The 22,534-nt window shown below is 43.0% G+C and overlaps 1 protein-coding gene across 1 annotated transcript in view; it reads right to left on the bottom strand.

The window, feature by feature from the left end:
- The window catches only part of itgav (integrin, alpha V), a 136,548-nt gene that overhangs the window by 95,732 nt on the left and 18,282 nt on the right, over window positions 1–22,534 (bottom strand). The window contains exon 3 of the mRNA XM_068035578.1: window positions 314–405. Coding sequence (XP_067891679.1) covers window positions 314–405 — 92 coding nt within the window. The remainder of the gene's footprint in view (window positions 1–313; window positions 406–22,534) is intronic.

Genomic DNA, 22,534 nt, shown 5'->3' with positions numbered 1-22,534 from the left:
CCAGCAGTGAGTCAAAGCCTTCAAAAAGGGGATGGGTGAGGGAAAAAATTAGTTGAAAACGAAGGGAAGTTTTTCTTTCAAACTCACTCTTCAGAATAATTCTTAATTTCCAATAATCTTTAAATAAATTAAAACACAGGGTTCAATGTGATTCATAATTTAAATGTCACTGCAGTCCTGAGGTTTAAACAGTGTTACCGCAAATATTATTTGACTAAAATGTAATCAAGAACAGGAGTTAAGCAATGATTAAATAATTTCAGATGGACGTAAACAATAAATGATCTCACAATCAGATGAATGCATCACTTACCAGAATTTTGTTGCCCTGTGTTCTCACGGATGCTCCAAACCACTGGTAGGATTTAAATTCCAACAGATCACCCTGGCTTCGAACTCGGTTACCTGAAGGAATATTTAAAAAAATCATTAAAGTACTTTTACATGACATGACAACAAAACTCAAAATTGCCTCAGCAGTTGTGAATTTTACAGATATCCCAGGTGGGTAACTTCATATCCAAGGATATGAGGTCTTTAATTTTTTTTCACAATTATCAGGCTACATTTCCTACTAGTAAAGTTGCACTCCAGGAGATCTGGATTTCACAAATAGCACCCAACAACAGCTTTTATTTATACAACACTTTTAATACAATAAAATGTTCCAAGGCACATCACAGAGGCATTATAAAATAAAATATGACACCGACCCACATAAGGAGATATTAGGGCAGATGACCAAAAGCTTGTTCAAAGAGGTAGGTTTTAAGGAGTGTCTTAAAAGGAGAAAAGCAAGGTAGAGAGGCAGAGAAGTTGAGGGATAGAATTCCAGAGCTTAGGGCCTAGACAGCCGTAGCTGGTGAAGCAACTAAAATCATGGATGCTCAAGAGGCCACTATTAGAAGAGCGCAGACATCTCAGAGGGTTGGAGGGCTCGAGGAGATTACAGAGAAAAGGAGAAATTTGAAAACAAGGATGAGAATTTTAATATCGAGGCACTGTTTAACCAGGAACCAGCATCAGTCAGCGAGCATGAGAGTAACAGATGAATGCCATTTGATGCAAGTTAGGACAAGGGCAGGAGAGTTTTGGGTGATCTCAAGTTTACGGAGGGTAGAATGTGGGAGACCAGCCAGGAATACGTTAGAATAGTCAAGGCTGGACGTAACAAAGGCATGAATTAAATTTTCAGCAACAGAAGAGCGGAGGCAGGAGCAGAGACAGGCGCTGTTATGGAGGTGGAAATAGGTGGTCTTAGAGCTATGTGGATATGTAGTTAAAAGCTCATCTCAGGTTCAAATATAATACCGAGGTTGCAAACAGACTGATTCAGCCTCAGACAGTTACCAGGGAGAGGGATGGAATCAGTGGCGAGGGAGCTGAGTGAGCCATGTTTATGGTGAGCACCAAAGACAATGGCGTCAGTCTTCCCAATATTTAATAGGAGAAAATTTCTGCTCACATCTAGTACTAGATGTCAGTTAAGTAGTCTGACAATTTAGAGAGACAGTAGAGGGGTTGAGAGAGATGGTGGTGAGGTAGAGCTGGGTGTCATCAGCACATAAGTGGAAACTGACATGTTTTGGGATGATGTCGCCAAGGTAGATGAGAACCAGGAGGGGTCCAAGGATAGATCCTTGGGGGTACATGAGAGGAAACAGTGTGGGAGTGGGGAAAGAACCCATTGCAGCAGTTTCTCTGGCTACGACTGAATAGATAAGAATGGAAGCAGGTCAATGCAGTACTACCCATCTGGACAACAATGGAGAGGCGTTGAAAGAGAATGTTACAATCCGCTGTGTCAAAGACTGTTGGCAGCTCGAGAAGGGTAAGGAGGGATGGTTTGCCTTTGTCCCATGCTAAATTATTGCTGCTATTTTAAGCACTTAGCACAGAGAACAACCACTATCCAAACATGGTTCATTTAGGCCAGTTCAAGTCCATTCGCACTGCCCCATGAAAGTGCCCTTATGATTACTTCGGCTGAAATAAATAATTTAACATAGAACTTATTTGAGCCAAGCTGTCTCAATGTAGTCTTAAAATCACCAAGGAGTTGAAACTCATGCAATACATTTCAAATAAAATGGGGTACCAATAACTTTGCTATTCCAATGTTAAACTTTGATGGTTTACTTGGCTCTATAGCGAGAAAAAGAAAAATACATGCATTGCCATAACAAATGAATTTTAACATTGCAAAATAAAATATGAAGTCCATATCAATTAATAAAAATCGATCAACCCCCAAAGAACAGGTTCCTCTTTAGGATTAAGTCATCAACCAGCCAGCTTCAGTTTTAAATACTAACCAATTCAGTAACACACTTGGAATAATTAAGGTGAGTTTATGTCAACTACTCTAATCCAAACATCTCTTGTAATTTGCATAAAAGCACCACTTTGTCTCACTGTCTTAGAATCTATAGGATAGTATCATTCACACAACAGGTGAAGCAGCAATGAAAGGATATAAAGCCAAATGGCAGAACAAAACATACATGAGATACATAGTCACAAAAGCTGATTTGTAAAAGTTTGTTACAGAGCAATAAGCACAATATCAAGGTTCAGTACATATTTTAAAATCAGGATCATTTGGATGCTAATATTGTGTGTTCAGTGGGGATCTACACACAACTCAATTCTACTTCTCAACAGTCTTGAGCAACTGGATTATGTCATTAGGCAATCAAACCTCAAATGCTAATTTTTTGATTTAAACTTCGGCTGCAAAAAATTGCCAATGCTTGGCATGAACTGAAGCCATCTAAATCATAACAATGTTATACTTGCTGCTTTACCAAACTACCTTACTTAGATGACTATTTTAACCGCCTGCCAACACACATTAGCATTCTTGCATAAACCCGGTCTCTGAGGTTTACTGTTATTGTATCGTAGCTCACTGCAACTAGGGATTAACAGTGCCAGGTCACCACAAAACTAGACTTTTGAGGATATTCAAAATTTAGGTCAGTTGCTCATCTTATCACTTTTTAGCTTTCCCCTTTCGTTAACCAATTTTCTGCACTCCCCTTCTCTGTAAGTGTTAACTTGTTGCTGGGATATAGTTCACAGCTGCCTATTATGATCCAATATCTCACCCTAATTACTATTTTCTCATTAACTGTGACAGCGAGTGTTGACAGGCTAATCAATCTGACTTCCACACATGCCCACTTCACTTCCCACAGTATGGAGTAAGAATTCTGGCCAACATTGTAGGCAAGAAGAGCACACAGACCATTTGAAGCACTGCTACCAATTATTAGTTAAGATCAGTTGTTAACAGACTGGGGATCAAATGTGGGATGTTCCTGGTCTGAGAGACTCTGCTTCATATTAGATTAACTCATTGGAGCCTATTATTAAGTGAAGATTTTAATTTGGAGGGATGGGGAAAAGCGATGGAGTATCTGTCAATGTGCATTTATTGTTATTAAGGGTTCCCATATCCTTTCACTGCATCCGCACTGATTTATTTAACGTGTCCTTGCTTCATGTGAAAGGTTTTTAAATTATCTTTGGACAAATAATAATTCTGCTTGTGTGCTATTGCTTTGGATTATTAAGAGGATCTTTGGTTGTACATTGATAGAGGTGAAAAACACTACATTCTCTGATACAAGGCTCAGGCGTGACCAGGAACTTAATGCTATACTTTTACCAGCCAGTGGGTATAAAGCATGCATCTTTGAGATTGTACTGATCCAACAATCTAATATTAACTGAAACAGTTTGAGTGGCTCTTATGAGTTTTGGAGAATTCCTTTAATCAGCAGAAATTTAGGTCCAGATTTATAATTCAGAATTATAGGTGCAACATTTTTTTCATGAGGGCAGACAAAATGAGAGGGCTTTTATTTGTGGCCTCTGGAATCATAGGCTCAATAAACTGAGTTGTCTAGACTATTTCTTGCTGCACACTTGAAAATATTAACCTGGAGCTAATAAAACAAAACTTCCAACTCTTCCACAGACATTATGAAAGCATGAGCATTCACTGGATTACGAATAATATCAAGACTCTTTAATAATTATCTCACCATCACGGGGACATAAATCTAGCACAGTTCTGGGTAGCACTTGTATGGATCATCCGAGACACAAAAAATACAGACAAGTCAGAATTCTTTTCAAGCTTTAAAAGACAGTTCATCACGTATCAGCTGAAAGGCATATGTCCAATGAATCAAATAATCAATACCGAATGAGCAAACGTGTGTGCTCAGTGAGAATATTAGTACCTGCCCTTTACTGTCCAGGTTTTTCTTTAAATAAAAAAAGGGCTTTCCTTTTGTGCACTTTCAACATTTCATCTTGGAAGACTTAAATTCAAGTTCTGAAACTCTGCCTAAATCACATGCTTATGAGAAGTTTTTTTGGCAAATGAGAATCCTCAGCTATAATTAAACTCCTGTCCTTTTCCACCTCCAGAAGAGATTTATAATTACATTCAAAGAGAATTCAAGACACAACAGGCATTTAAAAGGAAATATGTAAACCATTTTTTTTTTAATTTTGTTTGAGCTTGTTAGAATCTGCTCTTTTACTAGCAACCACACCCAATACAGGAGCAAAGGATTATTAGAATATTTGGAATTATCTACTTTTAAACATGAATTGCATCTTTTGTACTCTACCGCTATTGCTATCTTTGTAAGATTACATATCCATCAGGAATGTTAGCTCTTTCAACAAAACCACCAAGATACTGCCAAAAAAAGGGAGAAGACCAACTACTTAACCTGTGCTAATGAAAGCCATACTGGAACTAGCTACACTCAAAAAGGACCTGGAATTTGGTTTTATTAAAACCATTTAAAAGGATCCTCATGTCTACTCCAACAAGGCATAGCAATAGCCCATTTCTTGCTACTTAGAGTTACTTGTTTTCAATATCCTGGACTGAGATTCCTTTCTTTTCAGTGATGCGCTCGACCCACAAAGTTTTCCTTTCCAAGTATATATCCAATTCCTCTTTGAAAGTTACTACTGAATCCGTTTCCACCACTCTTCCAGGCAATGCATTCCTAATTATAACACTGACCTTGTCAACATTCTGACAAAAGATCATCGACTCGAAATGTCAGGTGGAATCTTGTAGACTTAGTTTTTGACAAGAGCGTTGGGGCCATATCCAGGTCGGCAATCAAACCCTGCGGGTAGCGAGCCGTCCGGGTGAATTTTCCCAGGGCCAGACAATTAAAAGTGCGCTTCTAGGATTGGCATTCAATTAGGTGCAGAAATAGCTGTCAGAAGCCCAATAGGGGGCACAGTATTTAAAAGGAGCACTGGCAGCACACAGAGTGCCAGAACTGAGTGCTGTGGATAGCAAATCTACAGAGGTAAAAAGAGGAGGAAGATTGATGCCAGAAGAGGAAGGCAGGCCCCACGATTCACAGATGTAGCACTTAAGGTGGAAGCCATGAGGGAAATGAGGCAGGTGCTCTTTCCAGAGGATGGCAGGAGGAGGCCAGCCAGGCTCACCAAACAGACTTGGCTGGAGATCGTGAAGGAGGTGAGCAGCCGGAGTGTGGTGAAGCACATGGATCCAGTTCAGAAAATGCTTCAATGACCTCTTGAGGTCCAGCAAGTTGAGTGGTGTGCAAGTGTCAGCTGGCAATCATCACTCTCTCACCTTTGTAACCCTTCTCCAGCACACATTTCCTTTGAAGCACTCTATTTGCAAGCACACACAAGAACATCTGCCCAGGCTGCACCTCAACTCTATATCTCCTTACAGTAATGACACTCTCCTTCAGTTTGTTGAGTAGCACTCCCCATCCCACACTGAGCCTCCTCAACTGTTGTGCTTCAGCAAAGGATGTTTCTTTTCTCGATGCTGGAAAAGAGAGCGTACAATTCCCAGGCGAGGCACTGAATCAGGGATGGAGTTGCATCCTTGGACATTCTGATGCCAATGGAGGAAGAAGCACTGGAAATTGATAGGGCAGCATTAGTGTATGCTGTCGCCGATGGAGAGATGGGGATACTGCAGCAAGTCAGTGAAAGCATTACATATGACACTTGCAGTCAGCTCCGAGATGTGACTTATGTGCAGACCTGTTCACGAATGAAAAATATAATGGTCAGCGAAATGCTAGTGCTGGATCTCGGTCACCTATGTGCAGCACTGACGGTTGCCTTTTATCTCCCACAGGGACATTGCCGGAGGTGCAGCAAGATATGAGGGAGGAGGCATTTTTCAGTGGAAGGGCATCATTCTGAGGAAGCACTGTCACATGACTCATGTAGCCCCTCTGACGGAGGCACAAAAGCTCACCCATGCCTGTGGCTGCTCCTGCACATATGCAGGTGGGGCAATGTAAGGAAATCCACTATAGGCTTATAAAAAGAGTCAGAGCCTGGAAACAAGCAGGCTGCCTGTAATTCTGCTGCAGCCACAGGGCAGCACCACAAAGTAAGAGAAAGAGGATGGTGAAATCATCTTCGTGGCACAAAGGAATTCACTTGGGTGCATCTTCTAAAATATTGAGGCATGATAAACTTTTATTTCAAAAAGCCATCTCTTGTTGTTCCCTGGGAAGTGCCATTAATGTATTTTTATTTCAATCCCACATTGACAAAGAGCAGGTTAAAGCATAAGAATGTCATGAGAATAGGTTCTCAATGCAGGGCAGAAGATACAACGTAGCAACGTGTTTTGGCTGTGAAGACCTTTGTTTGCGGGAAGGGGTGGTGTGTGCGCCTACAGTGTGAGCAGGCGGACAATGGCTGGCACGAGGACAATGATGGTTGCACTGTCCTCATTTAAAGCGTGACTGGATGAGAACATCATGGGCTTCCCTGGCATGCAGGTCTATGCCAGGACAGACCATAGGCACCTCTGAATGTTAATGCTCTGCTCTTCCTCATCATTCTTCTCCTCAGGAGAAAGCCTGTCTGTCCGCAACATCCTCTTTAAAGTGCCAAGACGTGCAGGGTGCAACACACCACCACTTTGCATGATACCCTTGCAGACCCAAATTGCTCCCCTAGGCTGGTCAAGGCACACGAACTGCATTTTCAGCAAGCCAATGGCTTGCTCTATTGTGGCCCTGGTAGTTAGAAGGTACCAGCGGAATCTCGTGTGCCTCTGTGGTGGGCCACAGTACTGGTGTCAGCAGCCAGGTCTTCAGTTGGTACCCCTTGTTACCCAGGAGCCATCAACTGCGGCTGCTGGAGGTCTGAAGAGCTGAGGCACCCGAGACTGCTGGAGGATAAAGGTATCATGGCAGCTCCCTGGAAACCTCATACGCACATGAAGGATCCTCTTATGGTGGTCACACATCAGCTGCACATGTGGAAGCTTTTACAATTAATGACTACAGCTGGACAGTCCAATGGAGCCATGATTTCCATATGGGTGCAGTTAATTATGCCCTGGACCTGAGGAAATCCAGTCATCGAGGAAAACCCAACAGCCCTCTGGGCTTGACTGGCTGCATTCGTGTCAAACTTGATGTACTGGGATAATTTACAATACAATGCTACGATACACCTGGCTAGAACATTTGTTTTTTTTTAAATCTGTTCTTGGGATGTAAGCATCTGCTCATTCCTAATTGCCTTTGAGAAGGTGATGAGCCACTGCAGTTCCTGTAGTGTAGGTATACTCACAGTGCTGTTAGGGATGGAGTTACAGGATTTTGACCCAGTGACAGTGAAAGGACAGCAACATAGTTCCAAGTAAGATGGTGTGTGGCCTGGAGGGGAACTTGCAGGTGATGGTATCCCATACACCCACTGCCCTTGTCCTTCTAACTGGTAGAGGTCTTGGGTTTGGAAGGTGCTGTTGAAGGAGGCTTGCTGAGTTGCTGCAGTGCATCTTTTAGATGGTACACACTGTTGCAACTGTGTGCCAGTAGTGAAGGGAATGAATATTTAAGGTGGTGAATGGAGTACTGATCAAGCAGGCTGGATGGTTTCAAGCTGCACTCAGCCAGGCAAGTGGAGAGTATTTCATCACACTCCTGACTTGTGCTTTGTAGATGGTGGGCAGGCTTTGGGAAGTCAGGAGGCGAGTTATTCACTGCAGAATTCCCAGCCTCTGACTTGCTCTCACAGCTGCAGTATTTATGAGGCTGCTCCAGTTAAGTTTCTGGTTAATGTTAACTCCCAGATTGTTGATGGTGGGGGATTCAGCAATGGTAATGCACAGCTGTTACATAAGTTTCTAAATTCACTTGAAAAAGTCCTCCAAAACACTCCCACAGGGGATGCAGGGACCAAGTGGGCCCACATCAGAGACGCCATCTATGTCTCAGCAATGACCACCTATGGCAATCGTGCGAAGCAGAATGCAGACTGGTTTCTATCTCACATTGAAGAGCTGGAACCTGTCGTAGCCACTAAGCGCATTGCACTGCTGAACTACAAGAAAGCCCCCAGCGAGTTAACATCCGTAGCACTTAAAGCTGCCAGATGCGCTGCATAAAAGAACAGCCAGGCACTGCGCAATTGACTACTGACAACACCTATGCAGTCATATTCAGCTGGCCTCTGACACAGGAAATATCAGAGGAATGTATGATGGCATTAAGAGAGCTTTTGGGCCATCCATCAAGAAGATTGCCCCCCTCAAATCTAAATCAGGGGACACAATCACTGACCAACGCAAGCAAATGGAACGCTGGGTGGAACACTACCTAGAACTGTAATCCAGGGAGAATGTTGTCACTGAGACTGCCCTCAATGCAGCCCTGTCTCTGCCGATCATGGGTGAGCTGGACATACAGCCAACAAAATCGGAACTCAGTGATGCCATTGATTCTCTAGCCAGCGGAAAAGCCCCTGGGAAGGACAGCATTACCCCTGAAATCATCAAGAGTGTCAAGCCTGCTATACTTTCAGCACTGCACGGACTGCTTTGCCTGTGCTGGGACGAGGGTGCAGTACCACAGGACATGCGCGATGCCAATATCATCACCCTCTATAAGAACAAGGGTGATCGCGGTGACTGCAACAACTACCGTGGAATCTCCCTGCTCAGCATAATGGGGAAAGTCTTCGCTCGTGTCGCTTTAAACAGGCTCCAGAAGCTGGCTGAGCATGTCGATCCTGATGCACAGTGTGGCTTTCGAGCAAAGAGATCCACCATTGACATGCTGTTCTCCCTTCGCCAGCTACAGGAGAAATGCCGTGAACAACAGATGCCCCTCTACGTTGTTTTCATTGATCTTACCAAAGCCTTTGACCTCGTCAGCAGACGTGGTCTCTTCAGACTACTAGAAAAGATTGGTTGCCCACCAAAGATACTGAGTATCAACGCCTCTTTCCATGACAATATGAAAGGCACAATTCAGCATAGAGCGCCTCATCAGACCCCTTTCCAATCCTGAGTGGCGTGAAACAGGGCTGTGTTCTCGAACCTACACTGTTCTGGATCTTCTTCTCCCTGCTGCTCTCACATGCTTTCAAGTCTTCAGAAGAAGGAATTTTCCTCCACACAAGATCGGGTGGCAGGTTGTTCAACCTTGCCCGTCTAAAAGCGAAGACCAAAGTATGGAAAATCCTCATCAGGGAACTCTTCTTTGCTGACGATGCTGCATTAACATCTCACACTGAAGAGTGTCTGCAGAGACTCATCGACAGGTTTGCGGCTGCCTGTAATGAATTTGGCCTAACCATCAGCCTCAAGAAAACAAACATCATGGGACAGGACGTCAGAAATGCCCCATCCATCAATATTGGCAACCACGCTCTGGAAGTGGTTCAAGAGATCACCTACCTAGGCTCAACTATCACCAGTAACCTGTCTCTCGATGCAGAATTAAACAAGCGCATGGGAAGCACTTCCTCTGCTATGTCCAGACTGGCCAAGAGAGTGTGGGAAAATGGTGCACTGACACAGAACACAAAAGTCCAAGTGTATCAAGCCTGTGTCCTCAGTACCTTGCTCCACGTCAGCGAGGCCTGGACAACATATGTCAGCCAAGAGCAACGTCTCAATTCATTCCATCTTCGCTGCCTCCGGAGAATCCTTGGCATCAGGTGGCAGGACCGTATCTCCAACACAGAGATCCTCGAGGCGGCGCTTGAGATGGTTTGGCCATGTGAGCCGCATGGAAGATGGCAGGATCCCCAAGGACACATTGTACAGCGAGTTCGTCACTGGTAGCAGACCCACCAGTCGTCCATGCCTCTGCTTTAAAGACGTCTGCAAACGCAACATGAAGTCCTGTGACATTGATCACAAGTCGTGGGAGTCAGTTGCCAGTGATCGCCAGAGCTGGCGGGCAACCATAAAGGCAGGTCTAAAGCATGGCGAGTCAAAGAGACTTAGCAGTTGGCAGGAAAAAAGACAGAAGCGCAAGGAGAGAGCCAACTGTGGAACAGCCCCAACCACCAATTTTATCTGCAGCACCTGTGGAAGAGTCTGTCACTCTAGAATTGGCCTTTGTAGCCACTCCAGGCGCTGCTTCACAAACCACTGACCACCTCCAGGCGCTTACCCATTGTCTCCCGAGACAAGGAGGCCAAGAACAATGCTGTTGAATATCAAGGGGAGATGGTTAGATTCTCTCGTTTGAGATGGTCATTGCCTGGCACTTGTGTGGCATGAATGTTAATTGCCACTTCTGAGCCTGAACCTGAATGCTGTCCAGGTCTTGCTGCATGTGGATGCAGACTGCTTCAGTATCTGAGGAGTTGTGAATGGTACTGAACACTGTGCAATCATCAGCAAACATCCCTACTTCTCATCTTATATTGGAGGGAAGGTCATTCATGAAGCAGCTCAAGATGGTTGGGCTTAGGACACTACCCTGACAAACTCCTGCAACAATGTCCTGGGGCTGAGGTGATTAGCTCCAACAACCACAACCATTTTCCTTTGTGCTAGGTATGACTCCAACCAGTGGGGAGCTTGCCCCCTGCTTCCCATTGACTCAAGTTTTTCTCCGTCTAATTAATGCCGTATTCAGTCCAATGCTGCCTTGATGTCAAGGGCAGTCACTCTCACCTCACCTCTGAAATACAGCTCTTTTGTCTATATTTGGACCAAGACTGTGGTCTGGAGCTGAATGGCCCTAGCAGAATCCAAACTGAGCACCAGTGAGCAGATTGTCGCTTGCTAGAACTGTCAATGTCACCTTCAATCACTTTGATGAGGATTGAGAGTAGACTGATAAGGTGGTAATTGGCCAAATTGGATTTGTCCTCTTTTTTTTGTGGACAGAATATACCTGGGGAATTTTCAATGTTGTAGCTGTACAGGAACAGCTTAGCCAAGGGCGCAGCTAGTTCTAAATCACAAATCTTCAGTTCTACAGCCAGGATGTTGTCAGGGTGCATAACCTTTGCAGCATCCATTGCCTTCAGCCTTTACTTGATACCACAAGGAGTAAATCAAATTGCCTGAAGACTGGCATCTATGATGGTGGGGACTGGTACTTCAGGTTGAAGATGCTTGCAAATGCTTCAGCCTCGTCTTTTTCACAGATTGCTGGGCTCCGCCATCAGTCAGGATGGGGACGTTTGTGGAGCCTCATCCTCTGGTTAGTTATTTAATTGTCCACCTCCATTCACAACTGGATGTGGCAGGATTGCAAAACATCACTTTGCTCTGTCTGTTGCTGTTTAGCATGCATGTAGTCCCATGTTGTAGCTTTACCGGGTTGGTGCCTCATTTTTAAGTATGCCTAAATGCGCTGCAGTTTGTGAAATCCTATAGATGTCAACAGCTGAGCCCTGAAATGAGCTGGGTGCATAAATGGCATATTGGCAACGGTCACCTACACCGCCACTGGCGATGAGTGGGCTCCTGCTCCTAATGGCATTAGATCTTCCTCTATTAGGGCACATAGGTCAGTGACCACCTGACATGAGAGCCGCAGCCTTCAGAGGCACTGCTGCTGTGACAGGTAGAGGAAGATGATCTATGGCCTGTAGATCCTGTGCACAGGGTAGCACCTTCCGCTTGGTGCAGCACTTCGGTCATGCCCTTTGTTGCATCCAGATCCCTGTCCCTATGTTGCATGCTGCAGCTGCTGCTCCTGTGGTGCTTACTGCCCCTCCTGCTGTGGATGCTGAGCTGCAGAGCACTGCAACTCCTCCTCAGTGGTCCACCCTATCTCAGAGTATATGGAACCCACGTTCCCATGTAAGGGCACAGCATTAAAGGTCAATACAGCGGTTTTGCCCTCCAACTGACCTCAATGGAATGACACCAAGTTCCTCTTGCTGCGAATAACCAAGATATTTGCTTCAAGGAAATGCTCCCTTACACTATGGTTGGCCCATTTACTGCCATGGTGGCTTAATGTATCAATGCATTCTCATTGTGCACTCGCCCTCCTTACCTTGCCGCATTGCTGAAAGGCATGCGACCCATGCGCTGTTGGGAAAGAGCCATTGCATGAGTAAAACAGCACTTTATTAGCTCCTTAATTGTCTTAATTGGCTGCGTGTTTCACAAATGAGGGTTCCCGATCTCACTGGCAACCCGTCCCTGGGAAATCCACAGGGAGACGGAAAGATGTTGGGTTATTGGCCTGACAAATTTCCCAGCCCGCCCGAAACCAATCCCGCATCCAACTGCCCAGTAAAATTCCGCTGTTTTTCTCTCTACAGATGCTGCCAGACCAGCTGAGTAATTCCAGCATTTTCTGTTATTATTCCAGATCATATCAAGCTGCGTAAAAAAAAAATCTCATCTCCCCTCGGTTATTATGAAGAGACTGTTCAGACAAAATCAAGAGAAACTGATCTTTTCTGCTCCATGGTACAAAATCTAAATGACTATGATTGTTAGTAAACAAGAAATTAAAATGAATATTCTTTAAGTGATTCTAACTGTCCAATCTATACACCTAGATGTTTTACCAAGAAATTAGTACCTTAAATATTAAGTTACTGAAAAGTCCACAAACTTAAATCAGTGGTTCTCAAACTTTTTCAGTTTTGAAGGACCCCTTTTCAAATCAATCATAGACAGCAATCTAAATTACAAACACTGTATAATGTTCATAATATAAACATTCTGCATGTAAATAGTGTTTTAATAATGCTTTTAAGGAAACAAATATTTACTTACAGATATCAATGAGGTAGGTGTGCCTTCTTCTGACTGTAGAGTTTGTCTATCATTGTCAGGAGCATAGAGAGAGCAGGAGCTTGGACAGTGCACTTGGGGAACAAGGGAAGAATATCATGGAAAGAGTATGAGATAAGCAGAGGGATGGTAGGTGCAGGGCACAGCTCCGGCCACCGCTCACCCGCATACTCTTGACCATGGCAGCCTTGGCGGTCACCCACCTTGCCCACTCATAAGATCAGCCATGAGAACCCCCTGGAAGGTCTTCTGCAAACATCAGTTTGTGAACCAGTGACAAATAAAATTGTTGCTATCTGGTGGTGGATGGAAGCTGTATACATGCAAAATTGCTTGTGTGTGGAGCATGAACAGATGGGCTGCCTGTGTTGAACCAGGATGCCCTGTATATCTGACCAAATGGATTACATGGACTAAAAGAAACAAGTTGGGCCTTACTTACATTTTCACTAATGAAGAGCAGCACAGAGCATATCCTGCAATCCACAGCCCAGAGCATTTAACTGTTCAGCTTAAGGATGGCCTTCACCAGCAGAAGATAACAATGGGAAGGGGGCCCAAGATGGGGGAAACAAATTAGCAACTTTAGTTATAGCCTTCTATTTAACAATAGCTTTACTTCGGACATGGAAAAGTCAAACTTTATTTTAGAAAAAATGAATATACAATCTAGAATTAAACCAGAATATTTTCTTGTTAGTAGGAAACTAGAAACTATGGAGAAGCAAAGGGATTTAGGTGTTCATGCACACAAATCATTAATAGCTAGTGCACATGTACAATAAGTAAATCAAAAATACGAATAGATTGTTGATCTATATCTCAAGGGAGCAAGAATACAAAGGGGAGAAAGTTCTGCTTCAGTGGTACAGAGCCTTGATCAGACCCCATCTGTAGTACCATGTTCAGTTTTGGTCACCGGACATTAGAAAACATGTATTGACCTTGGAAGGGGTACACAGCACAGATTCACCAAAATAATACCAGGACTTAATTATTTGAGGACAGGCTGCATAAGCTTGGGTTGTCTTCCCTTTACAGAGAAACGATTTCCTCTGGTAGGAGAATCCAGAACAAGAGAGCATAATCTTAACATTAGAGCTCGGTCATTTAGGTGTGAAATCAGGAAGTCCACATGAAGTGTAGTGGAAATCTGAAACTCTCTTCCCCCAAAGGGCTGTAGATGCTAGGTCAATTAAAATTTTCAGAACTCAGAATGACGAGTCTTTTATTGGGTAAAGGCATCAAGAGATATTAAGAAAAGACAGACAAATGGAGTTGAAGTGCAATTCATCCATGATCTAACTGAATGGCAGAACAAGCTCAAGGGGCTGAATGGCCAACACCTGTTCCTACATTTACTTAGGGAACAGCAATTAAAAGTATTTCCATAACTTGAGATTGAAATAACTTTACTATAATGAGCTTTACAGAGATGGTAAAATAACTCATTTTTGGAGATACAGAATAATTTCTTGATCCTTCACACTGCTCTTACAGTTTAGTTCCGTTAACTGTGCTCACATTTATATCAGTTCAGTATGAGAACATGAAGCTATGTAAAATGTCATTGTAATGTTAGCCAAACAGATCACTGTAATTTGTGCCACGTTTATTGAAAGTTACTGCACTGAATTTTTTTTTTATGTTGCCCTCAAGAAAACTACTTACTGCACAGTAATTGTAGTATTCAAATTTCACAGATGTTTTCTACAACATAACAGGGGTTGGCAGTCAGGGTGGCAGGAGGTGGGGGAGGAGTGAAAGAGACACCATATTTAGAAACAATTTGGATCTAGTACTAGATAAAGAACAGATGTGGAAGAGTGAGTTGCTAAGTTATGACACAATGGAGGGGCCTCATCTGCTCAGCCACAGAGTCATAAATGTCTTACTTGTAATTATTATTTTTGTTCCTTCCCCTTTCCAAAGTCTCCTTGACCTACACAGTTTCCACAGCTGATAATATGGACTGAAAACCTGCTTCATGCACTTTACCCAGGTACACAACTGCAGTCTAGGTGACAGGCCTTTTAATTTTCCTCTGTCTACAATAAAGAAACTAGATTTCTACTTAGCTGTGGCCCACTGCAGCACAGGTCAGAAGAGGAACTTGTAGTATGATTGTAATTGAGCTACTTTCCAATATTCTGTATTAATGCACTGGACAAAAGTCAGCTTCCTATGAGCCAAAATGACAACATATTCAAAATATCTGATAAAGCAGGCTACAAGGTGGACAGTGAATCCTTCCACCATTGCGGCTTGCAATGGGAACAATGCAGCCTACCCATCGTTACCTCCCGATCTCTACACATTGGCAGCAAACACGTTGCAGTCAGGTCATATTATTCAGGGTGATAAGAAACAAGTTCTTTGTTTTATTTTAAGTAGAACAGAACGAAAAATAACTTGCATTTATATAGCACCTTTGACTTAGTTAAATGTCCCAAGCTACTTCACAGGAGCATTATCAAACAAAATCTGACACTGGGCCAATATAAGCAGATATTAGGGCTGGTGACCAAAAAACAGGTTATAAAGAACGAAGCAATGGAAAAGGACCAGGAAGGGAAAACACATGTACAAGAAAAAAGAATGAACTGTAGTGATTACATGGAGAACAGGAGATAAAAGGATAACAGAGGGGATAGTAGTGTAGGATGAAAGCAAGCATGAGAGAAATAAAAGACATATACGAAACCTAGAGAATGTGTGAACAGTTAAAGCAGATTAGTTATGTTAGACAGGGGCTACATGAAAACTTGACAATGAAAAGCAGGCGCCAGGAGTAAATAAAACTATTCAAGTCACTCTAGCTCTCCGTCCAGATCAAGCCAAAGTTCTTTTTCTTTTGGGCCTCCTTATCTCGAGAGACAATGGATACGCGCCTGGAGGTGGTCAGTGGTTTGTGAAGCAGCGCCTGGAGTGGCTATAAAGGCCAATTCTGGAGTGACAGGCTCTTCCACAGGTGCTGCAGAGAAATTTGTTTGTTGGGGCTGTTGCACAGTTGGCTCTCCCCTTGCGCCTCTGTCTTTTTTCCTGCCAACTACTAAGTCTCTTCGACTCGCCACAATTTAGCCCTGTCTTTATGGCTGCCCGCCAGCTCTGGCGAATGCTGGCAACTGACTCCCACGACTTGTGATCAATGTCACACGATTTCATGTCACGTTTGCAGACGTCTTTATAACGGAGACATGGACGGCCGGTGGGTCTGATACCAGTGGCGAGCTCGCTGTACAATGTGTCTTTGGGGATCCTGCCATCTTCCATGCGGCTCACATGGCCAAGCCATCTCAAGCGCCGCTGACTCAGTAGTGTGTATAAGCTGGGGGTGTTGGCCGCTTCAAGGACTTCTGTGTTGGAGATATAGTCCTGCCACCTGATGCCAAGTATTCTCCGAAGGCAGCGAAGATGGAATGAATTGAGACGTCGCTCTTGGCTGGCATACGTTGTCCAGGCCTCGCTGCCGTAGAGCAAGGTACTGAGGACAAAGTACCAACACTGTATTCACTTGTTTCTTAAATGATTTCAAGTTTTTTTTCTTCAATACCCTATCTAGAAGTCTATTCCATGTGGTGACCAATCTTTGTGTGAAGAATATCCCTTCATCGTCCCAAATATGTCTTTTGGTCATTTGACCCCTAGCTGTATTATAATGGATTGCACTTAAGTAGTGCTCTGGATTTACTATCTTATTTAAAATCAGTTACAAAACAGTACTGTTGCAGTTTCTTTGTTTTTTTTTATTAACTGTAATGGGATTGTTTTTAAATGCAGAAAATGTTGACATCATCATCATCATCAGGAGGTGGAACTGGTTATAATGAGATACTAACCCAATATTGTGCGGCAGATGAATACAGACAGTAACCTAAAGCATTAACTTAAAGACCTTTTATTTCCTATTGTTAATTTATTTGCTTCACACTGCTGGGTTCAAAAACTACATCAAGCCAGCTCCTCAAATGAAGTAATCATAAAATATATTAATTCAAGTTGCCGTTGTTATGGATGAAGCAGCAAATTGGTCCATCCACCTAGAAAAAAATTACGGAACATGCCAAAACTCCCAACAGCTTTTGCTTCCACTGCACTATTCTGAAGTTATAGAGTTCAAGAAAAGCCCATCTTCCCCTTTTTGCTTGTGCCATTTCTTACAATGGTGAGAACTATAGCTGCTTTTATAGAACTGGCCACAAGCATGGGAGAAGGCTTTAGAAGTCTTAAAAATAAACTAGCCGAGATTATTCAAAGACACAATGATAAGATTTATACACCCCATTTACTAGATTCTTATCCTCAGACACTGCATTTTATGTGAAGTAAATAATTGTAGTCATCTTCTCAATACTTCGACTCAGTTCTCTAGGAGTTAAACTCCCAGAGTGCTGCTGAAAACACAGATCACGATGTCTGGTACAGTTTGCTCAGCAATTAAATTGCAAGCTTGGCAGCTACATTAGCTATGTAATCAAGATTTCTGGTCAGTCATATCTAAAATCTAAAGAAGAATATTTAACATACATCTTGCAGGCATCTGAACAGGCCATGCTGCCTGTTCCAAGTCCCCTATTTTTAGGGGGAAAAAGTGAGGAAGAGACAGGGAAAAAGAGCACTGATGAAATCTATTTTAAAAAGTGGCATTAAACCAGAGGTTCAGTCTGCCATTCGATGCACAGTGAACTTCTAACTCAAGTCACTCTTGTTAATCTCTTAGAAATGTAACCCACCCCTCCCCCAACAACAAACAAATAAAAAACAAGCCTGAAAGCACTGACAATGTCTTAACCAGCAAAGAGGGAAGGGTCAGTAACCTAAATAGGAATTTTTTTTTTTAAACTATGGAGAATATGCTGAGATTTTTCAAACCTGTTGAAGTGACAAATGATTGTTCAGAAAGATCTGTGTATGTTTACTCGAAGGAGGAAAAGATTAAAAATAGAACTGCATGCTTGAAAATATAGTTCCTGGTCAAAGTTATTGACATCATGTATTATGTGCACTGGGCTATTTTCTGCAAAGCAACTAATGACAGCATGTCACAACTGCTGGATTAACAATCATCACTCTACAGGACAGCCTCAATTATAGTCCAGGCTTACCAGTGAAACACACACATCACTGAGCAGAAGTGTTCACAGTAAAGAAAATCTTTCAGTAGTAAAGTCACAAGGCTTTAAAGATTGCTTTCACAATTTAATCCAAATATACTTATACTCTGAAGCAAAGTTAATTTTGATTAAGCATTTTTCTTTTCTGTAAAAGCATGCATTACACCACAAGGCTGCAAGTGATCTATTATACAAAGTAGGTTTAATTAATTGCAGAGTGGTGCATCAATACACAGGACATTGAAGTGGTAGAATATGTTAGCCCCATGTGGTCCCTGACATATTGCTCCAAGTTCTGAGTCTCAAGTCACTTGGGGAAAAGCAATGAATAGAAGTAGCTTTAAAAAAATAAATGAAGCGAAACAATCAGCATGGACCCCTCTTGTGCAACTTCCGTTAAGTAATTAGATAGCGACATTGGCTGAAGTCTGCTTGCCCTCTTTGCTGGGAATTCGTTTACAGTGCAAAATAATGGCAAATTACAGCAGGAGTGTTGTACAAAAGATCAGGAGGGAAACAATGTTTTTAAGAATTCGTGGAAGCTGACTTACAGTATTGAAACTGTGGCCTTTTACAGTACAGAAAATCCTCATCAGACTGTAATTTCAACGTATTCATTTTACTAAACTATAATTTTCTTAGTAAAAACAAGCAATAAAACTTTTAAAAAATTACTGTCTGTGACTGCCAACAGAATGTTTACAGAAACAGTACCTCCTTTGATAGCACTGGTTGGCTGCAATTCAAAAATATTAATACAAACATTGTAATATTTCTATTTTAAACTGCAACTATCCAGACTTTCTGGAAAATAAGGCCAGCAGTTACATTATCCATTGTCACCTTATCATGAAACTATGTTTCTAACAGGCAGAAAATGTAAGACGTTTCCAGCATTGCTCCAATGGTTCTCAGAGTTTCAGGTTACCTTGCACTTGGAGAAACTTTGCCCCAACCAATAAGCTTCATTACAGGCAGTTAGTAATTTATTTTGGAAGTAAAATCACACATGTTGGCCAGAACATGATTAGACTTTTAAGTTGTAATGTGTAAAATGGATGAGAAAGAGTCGAGAAAACGGGACAATGATAAACTGATTTAGAAATTGGCTAAACAGCAGGAGGGTGAGTGCAGTGCTCTGACACTTCATTACACCATGGCAAATCCCTAACAGAGAAGATTTGAAACACTTCCACCCTGACCTATTTTCAGAGGTTAGAGCTCATCAGAAATGCATGATGGGTTCTCAGTGGGTTTCCTGCCGCCAGGAGGGAGCCTGCCAGTGCACAGAGCAGAGTATCAACTATATTGTATCTGCAATACTTCCTCCCTTTCAATGCTAATATGTTCAAGTTTATCACAATCCCCCTCCCTGATCTCTACACCTACATTGTCCTTCTCCATCGTGAACACAGATGAAAAGTAATCATTTAAAACCTCACCTCTGTCCTCCGGCTCCATACACAGATTGCCACTTTGGTCCCGAATGGGCCCTACTCTTTCCCTGGTTATCCTCTTGCCCTTAAAATACTTATAAAATGTCTTGAGATTTTCCTTTATCTTGCCCACCAGCTCTCCTAATTACTTTTTTTTTTAAAGTGCCCCTCTACACTTTTTATACTCGTCTCGGGCCTCCGCTGTTTTCAGCGCTCTGAATCTGCCATAAGCCTCCTTTGTTTTCCTTATCCAATCCTCTATATCCCTTGACATCCCTGGAAATATTGGTCTTACCCTTCACCTTAACGGGAACATGTTGGCCCTGAACTCTCACTATTTCCTCTTTGAATGACTCCCACTGGTCTGATGTACACTTTCCTACAAGTAGCTGCTCCCAGTCCACTTTGGCCAGATCCTGTTTTATCATATTGCAATCGGCCTTCCACCAATTCAGCACCTTTATTTCTGGTCCCTCTTTGTCCTCTAACTACCTTAAATCTTAGAGTGATGGTCACGATCCCCAAAATGCTCCCCCACTGATACCACTTGTCTGGCTTCATTCCTAGGATTAGGTCCAGTACCGCTCCATCTCTTGTAGGACTTTCTATGTGCTGGCTCAAAATGTTCTCTTGTATGCATTTTAAGAATTCCGCCCCTTTTAAGCCTTTTGCACTAAGACTACCCCAGCTGATATTGGGGAAGTAGAAATCCCCTACTATTATTAACCTACTATTATTACACCTCTCAGATTTGCATACATATCTGCTCTTCTATCTCTCCCTGACTGTTTGGAGGCCTGTAGTACACTCCCAGCAAGTGATTGCCCTCTTTTTGTTTTTAAGTTCTACCCATATGGCCTCATTTGAGGAACCTTCTAAGACATCATCCCTCCTTACTGCAGTAGTTGACTCCCTGATCAACAGTGCAATGCCACCTCCTCTTTTACCCCCTCCCCACTCATACCTGAAGATTCTATACTCTGGAATATTGAGCTGCCAGTCTTGCCCCTCCCTCAACCATGTCTCTGTGATAGCAATAATATCATACTCCCACGTGTTAATCAATGCCCTCAATTCTTTGTCACTTTGAGGAAGTGACAAAGTTGATTGATGAGGGAAGGGCTGTAGATGTCATATACATGGACTTCAGTAAGGCGTTTGATAAGGTTCCCCATGGTAGGCTGATGGAGAAAGTGAAGGCGCATGGGGTCCAAGGTGTACTAGCTAGATGGATAAAGAACTGGCTGGGCAACAGGAGACAGAGAGTAGCAGTGGAAGGGAGTTTCTCAAAATGGAGACGTGTGACCAGTGGTGTTCCACAGGGATCCGTGCTGGGACCACTGTTGTTTGTGATATACATAAATGATTTGGAGGAAAGTATAGGTGGTCTGATTAGCAAGTTTGCAGACGACACTAAGATTGGTGGAGTAGCAGATACTGAAGGGGACTGTCAGAGAATACAGCAGAATATAGATAGATTGGAGAGTTGGGCAGAAAAATGGCAGATGGAGTTCAATCAGGGCAAATGCAAGGTGATGCATTTTGAAAGATCCAATTCAAGAGTGAACTACACAGTAAATGGAAAAGTCCTGGGGAAAATTGATGTACAGAGAGATTTGGGTGTTCAGGTCCATTGTTCCCTGAAGGTGGCAACGCAGGTCAATAGAGTGGTCAAGAAGGCATACGGCATGCTTTCCTTCATCGGATGGGGTATTGAGTACAAGAGTTGGCAGGTCATGTTACAGTTGTATAGGACTTTGGTTCGGCTACATTTGGAATACCGCGTGCAGTTCTGGTCGCCACATTACCAAAAGGGTGTGGATGCTTTGGAGAGGGTGCAGAGGAGATTCACCAGGATGTTGCCTGGTATGGAGGGCGCTAGCTATGAAGAGAGGTTGAGTAGATTAGGATTATTTTCATTAGAAAGACGGAGGTTGAGGGGGGACCTGATTGAGGTGTACAAAATCATGAGAGGTATAGACAGAGTGGATAGCAAGAAGCTTTTTCCCCAGAGTGGGGGATTCAATTACAAGGGGACACGAGTTCAAAGTGAAAGGGGAAAAGTTTAGGGGGGATATGCGTGGAAATTTCTTTACGCAGAGGGTGGTGGGTGCATGGAACGCTTTGCCAGCGGAGGTGGTAGACACGGGCACGATAGCGTCTTTTAAGATGTATCTAGACAGATACATGAATGGGCAGGAAGTAAAGAGATACAGACCCTTAGAAAATAGGCGACAGGTTTAGATAGAGGATTTGGATCGGCGTAGGCTTGGAGGGCCGAAGGGCCTGTTCCTGTGCTGTAATTTTCTTTGTTCTTTGTTCTTTGTAATTCATCTGCCTTACTAGTAAGACTCCTTGCATTAAAATAGATACAATCCAACCTTGTATTATTCACTTGTGCCTTAACAGGTCTATATTTGCTCTGCCTTCCAGACTGACTCAGTTTCTCTTCTGTATTTGACTGTGCATCACCCCCAACTGTACCTCCACTCTGTATCTCACCCCCCTGCCAAATTAGTTTAAACTACACCCAACAGCACTAGCAAACCTCCCAGCAAGGATGTTGGTCCCGTTCCATAGAAACAGAAAATAGGAGCAACAGGCCATTCAGCCCTTCGAGTCTGCTCCACCATTCATCATGGCTGATCATCCATCTCAAAAACCTGTTCCCGCTTTCGCCCCATATCCTTTGATCCCTCTAAACCCAAGAGCTATATCTAACTCCTTCTTGAAAACATACAATGTTTTGGCCTCAACTGCTTTCTGTGGTCACGAATTCCATAGGTTCACCACTCTCTGGGTGAAGTAATTTCTCCTCATCTCAGTCCTGAATGGTTTACCCCATATCCTTAGACTAAGGCCCCTGGTTCCGGACTCCCCCACCGTCGGGAACATCCTTCCTGCATCTACCCTGTCAAGTC

Source organism: Heterodontus francisci, chromosome 7, assembly GCF_036365525.1.
Source record: "Heterodontus francisci isolate sHetFra1 chromosome 7, sHetFra1.hap1, whole genome shotgun sequence".
In the NCBI taxonomy this organism is placed as follows: Eukaryota; Metazoa; Chordata; class Chondrichthyes; order Heterodontiformes; family Heterodontidae; genus Heterodontus; species Heterodontus francisci.
Note: the sequence above shows the minus strand (reverse complement) of the source record. Positions and strands in the feature narration are given on the sequence as shown.